The following is a 5000-nucleotide window of genomic DNA, read 5'->3' as shown; positions in this document are numbered from 1 at the left end:
CCCCCCGCGCGCGTCGGATACTACGAGATGGAGCGGACCATCGGGAAGGGCAACTTCGCCGTGGTCAAACTCGCCACGCACATGATCACCAGAGCCAAGGTGAGCGACGCTAGCGCCGCCGCGTCAGACGCGCCGCGATCTCTCTCTCTCTCTCTCTCTCTCTCTCTCTCTCTCTCTCCTCACACACACACACACCATCTATCCACTAAACAACAACATATACCGCTGCGGCCTGAGCTCGCTCCTCGCTCGAGCGCGTGTACGCGCGCGCGCCTCTGTGAAAATTGTGTATGGTGTGTAGATGAGCGCGCGCGCCTGTGTGTGTGTGTGTGTGTGTGTGTGTGTGTGTGTGTGTGTGTGTGTGTTGCGTATGGATTGTTTACGCGTGTAGATTGTGTGTGTGTAACTGTGGGTTGGTTAACTGTAATCCATGTTGTATTATTGCAGCAGTGATGCTGTTGTGGGAGGAGAGAGAGGTAGACAGGTAGGCAGAGAGAAGGTTAAATGGAGAGGGATAGATAGACAGAAAGAGAGAGATTAAGATTAACAGGAGGAGAAATATTTTGACAGATAAATGTATGGACAGAGAGGGATAGACAGATAAATGTATGGACAGAGAGGGATAGACAGAGAAATGTATCGAGAGGGATAGACAGATAAATGTATGGACAGAGAGGGATAGACAGAGAAATGTATCGAGAGGGATAGACAGATAAATGTATCGAGAGGGATAGACAGATTAATGTATGGACAGAGAGGGATAGACAGATAATTGTATGGACAGAGAGGGATAGACAGATAATTGTATGGACAGAGAGGGATAGACAGATTAATGTATGGACAGAGAGGGATAGACAGATTAATGTATGGACAGAGAGGGATAGACAGATAATTGTATGGACAGAGAGGGATAGACAGATAAATGTATGGACAGAGAGGGATAGACAGATAAATGTATGGACAGAGAGGGATAGACAGATTAATGTATGGACAGAGAGGGATAGACAGATAATTGTATGGACAGAGAGGGATAGACAGATAATTGTATGGACAGAGAGGGATAGACAGATTAATGTATGGACAGAGAGGGATAGACAGATTAATGTATGGACAGAGAGGGATAGACAGATAATTGTATGGACAGAGAGGGATAGACAGATTAATGTATGGACAGAGAGGGATAGACAGATTGATGTATGGACAGAGAGGGATAGACAGATTAATGTATGGACAGAGAGGGATAGACAGATAATTGTATGGACAGAGAGGGATAGACAGATAAATGTATGGACAGAGAGGGATAGACAGATAAATGTATGGACAGAAGAGGGATAGACAAATAAATGTATGGACAGAGAGGGATAGACAGATAATTGTATGGACAGAGAGGGATAGACAGATAATTGTATGGACAGAGAGGGATAGACAGATAATTGTATGGACAGAGAGGGATAGACAGATAAATGTATGGACAGAGAGGGATAGACAGATAAATGTATGGACAGAGAGGGATAGACAGATAAATGTATAGACAGAGAGGGATAGACAGATAAATGTATGGACAGAGAGGGATAGACAGATAAATGTATGGACAGAGAGGGATAGACAGATAAATGTATGGACAGAGAGGGATAGACAGATAAATGTATGGACAGAGAGGGATAGACAGATAAATGTATGGACAGAGAGGGATAGACAGATAAATGTATGGACAGAGAGGGATAGACAGATAAATGTATGGACAGAGAGGGATAGACAGATAAATGTATGGACAGAGAGGGATAGACAGATAAATGTATGGACAGAGAGGGATAGACAGATAAATGTATGGACAGAGAGGGATAGACAGATAATTGTATGGACAGAGAGGGATAGACAGATAATTGTATGGACAGAGAGGGATAGACAGATAATTGTATGGACAGAGAGGGATAGACAGATAAATGTATGGACAGAGAGGGATAGACAGATAAATGTATGGACAGAGAGGGATAGACAGATAAGTGTATGGACAGAGAGGGATAGACAGATAAATGTATGGACAGAGAGGGATAGACAGATAAATGTATGGACAGAGAGGGATAGACAGATAAATGTATGGACAGAGAGGGATAGACAGATAAATGTATCGAGAGGGATAGACAGATAAATGTATAGACAGAGAGGGATAGACAGATAATTGTATGGACAGAGAGGGATAGACAGATAAATGTATGGACAGAGAGGGATAGACAGATAAATGTATAGACAGAGAGGGATAGACAGATAAATGTATGGACAGAGAGGGATAGACAGATAAATGTATGGACAGAGAGGGATAGACAGATAAATGTATGGACAGAGAGGGATAGACAGATAAATGTATGGACAGAGAGGGATAGACAGATAAATGTATCGACAGAGAGGGATAGACAGTAGACAGATAAATGTATAAGGGGCTTGCGCACTGGAGGAACCTTTCATAGTTCCTAGAACTATTGGCGGAAGTACCCTTTTTTTAAAAATATGTTTTCACATCGCAGGAACTAGGAACAGTTTTAGTTCTATGAACTCTGTTTGGGGGAACTAAATTAGCTCCTACTTCAGAGTAGGGTCTAAAACAGTTCTATAGGAACTACCAGTGACGTAATTGTACGCTATTTGGGCAAACGCATACGAAACACTGGCTACCCGGCATTTTTAAAAAGCCATGCAAAAATACTTACTCCATGAACATGGAAAACAGTGATAATGACGATTTACCTGTTGTCTGCAGTGTTGTGTTCTTCTCTCAGCCTCAATATGTAACACTGTAAGTTGTCAGGAGATTTCATCTCTTAGCCCAACTTTTTGCTCTAAATTGCGTAAAATTGTGCATTTACATTCCATCTCCGTTATCACGAAACCCAAAACACAAAAACAGCTCCGATCATGAAGTTCTCCATTCACCAGATCTTGATGTTTGTAAATACCGCAAATAAAGACGCCGCCGTCGTCCGCTTCAAAGTTCCTGCTGCCGGTGCAAATGCAAGCAGGAAAATGGCTGTTTATTGATGGAGAGGGCTAGATAGATAAATGTGTACACATAGAGGGATAGACAGATAAATGTATGGACAGAGAGGGATAGACAGATAAATGTATACACATAGAGGGATAGACAGATAAATGTATAGACACAGAGGGATAGACAGATAAATGTGTACACATAGAGGGATAGACAGATAAATGTGTACACATAGAGGGATAGACAGATAAATGTATAGACAGAGAGGGATAGACAGATAAATGTATAGACACAGAGGGATAGACAGATAAATGTGTACACACAGAGGGATAGACAGATAAATGTATAGACACAGAGGGATAGACAGATAAATGTGTACACATAGAGGGATAGACAGATAAATGTATAGACACAGAGGGCTAGACAGATAAATGTATAGACACAGAGGGCTAGACAGATAAATGTGTACACATAGAGGGATAGACAGATAAATGTATAGACAGAGAGGGATAGACAGATAAATGTATCGACAGAGGGATAGACAGATAAATGTATAGACACAGAGGGATAGACAGATAAATGTATAGACACAGAGGGATAGACAGATAAATGTATAGACACAGAGGGATAGACAGATAAATGTATAGACACAGAGGGATAGACAGATAAATGTATAGACAGAGAGGGATAGACAGATAAATGTATAGACACAGAGGGATAGACAGATAAATGTGTACACATAGAGGGATAGACAGATAAATGTGTACACATAGAGGGATAGACAGATAAATGTATCGACAGAGGGATAGACAGATAAATGTATAGACACAGAGGGATAGACAGATAAATGTGTACACACAGAGGGATAGACAGATAAATGTATAGACACAGAGGGATAGACAGATAAATGTATAGACAGAGAGGGATAGACAGATAAATGTGTACACATAGAGGGATAGATAGAGAAATGTATAGACACAGAGGGATAGACAGATAAATGTGTACACATAGAGGGATAGACAGATAAAGGTGTACACATAGAGGGATAGACAGATAAATGTGTACACATAGAGGGATAGACAGATAAATGTATCGACAGAGGGATAGACAGATAAATGTATAGACACAGAGGGATAGACAGATAAATGTGTACACACAGAGGGATAGACAGATAAATGTATAGACACAGAGGGATAGACAGATAAATGTATAGACACAGAGGGATAGACAGATAAATGTATAGACAGAGAGGGATAGACAGATAAATGTGTACACACAGAGGGATAGACAGATAAATGTGTACACATAGAGGGATAGACAGATAAATGTATAGACACAGAGGGATAGACAAATAAATGTATAGACACAGAGGGATAGACAGATAAATGTGTACACATAGAGGAATAGACAGATAAATGTATAGACAGAGAGGGATAGACAGATAAATGTATAGACACAGAGGGATAGACAGATAAATGTATAGACAGAGAGGGATAGACAGATAAATGTGTACACATAGAGGGATAGACAGATAAATGTATAGACACAGAGGGATAGACAGATAAATGTGTACACATAGAGGGATAGACAGATAAATGTGTACACATAGAGGGATAGACAGATAAATGTATAGACACAGAGGGATAGACAGATAAATGTGTACACATAGAGGGATAGATAGAGAAATGTATAGACACAGAGGGATAGACAGATAAATGTATAGACAGAGAGGGATAGACAGATAAATGTGTACACATAGAGGGATAGATAGAGAAATGTATAGACACAGAGGGATAGATAGCAGTGTTAGGGTTTGTGTGTCTGATCTGTGGTGATTCTCACTCCTGTGAAGGTGTTTTTGATGTTGTGTTCATTATAATCCGGAGTGTGTTCAGACACAGGTTTGTGTGTTTAGTGCTGATCTGTGTTCGTGTGTGTTTGTACAGTGTAGGTGTCATGTGGGCAGCTGTGTGCTCCTCTCATGCTGGATCTTCTGTGTGTGTTTGGGTTCAGATCT

General features: G+C 40.8%; 1 protein-coding gene across 1 annotated transcript in view; it reads left to right on the top strand.

Moving 5' to 3' along the window:
* sik3 (SIK family kinase 3) overlaps nucleotides 1–5000 on the top strand; it is a 39699-nt gene that overhangs the window by 179 nt on the left and 34520 nt on the right. The window contains 1 exon segment of the mRNA XM_042739975.1: nucleotides 1–99. This exon segment is cut by the window's left edge and continues 179 nt beyond it. Coding sequence (XP_042595909.1) covers nucleotides 1–99 — 99 coding nt within the window.

Source organism: Cyprinus carpio, chromosome B15 (assembly GCF_018340385.1).
Source record: "Cyprinus carpio isolate SPL01 chromosome B15, ASM1834038v1, whole genome shotgun sequence".
In the NCBI taxonomy this organism is placed as follows: Eukaryota; Metazoa; Chordata; class Actinopteri; order Cypriniformes; family Cyprinidae; genus Cyprinus; species Cyprinus carpio.
Note: the sequence above shows the minus strand (reverse complement) of the source record. Positions and strands in the feature narration are given on the sequence as shown.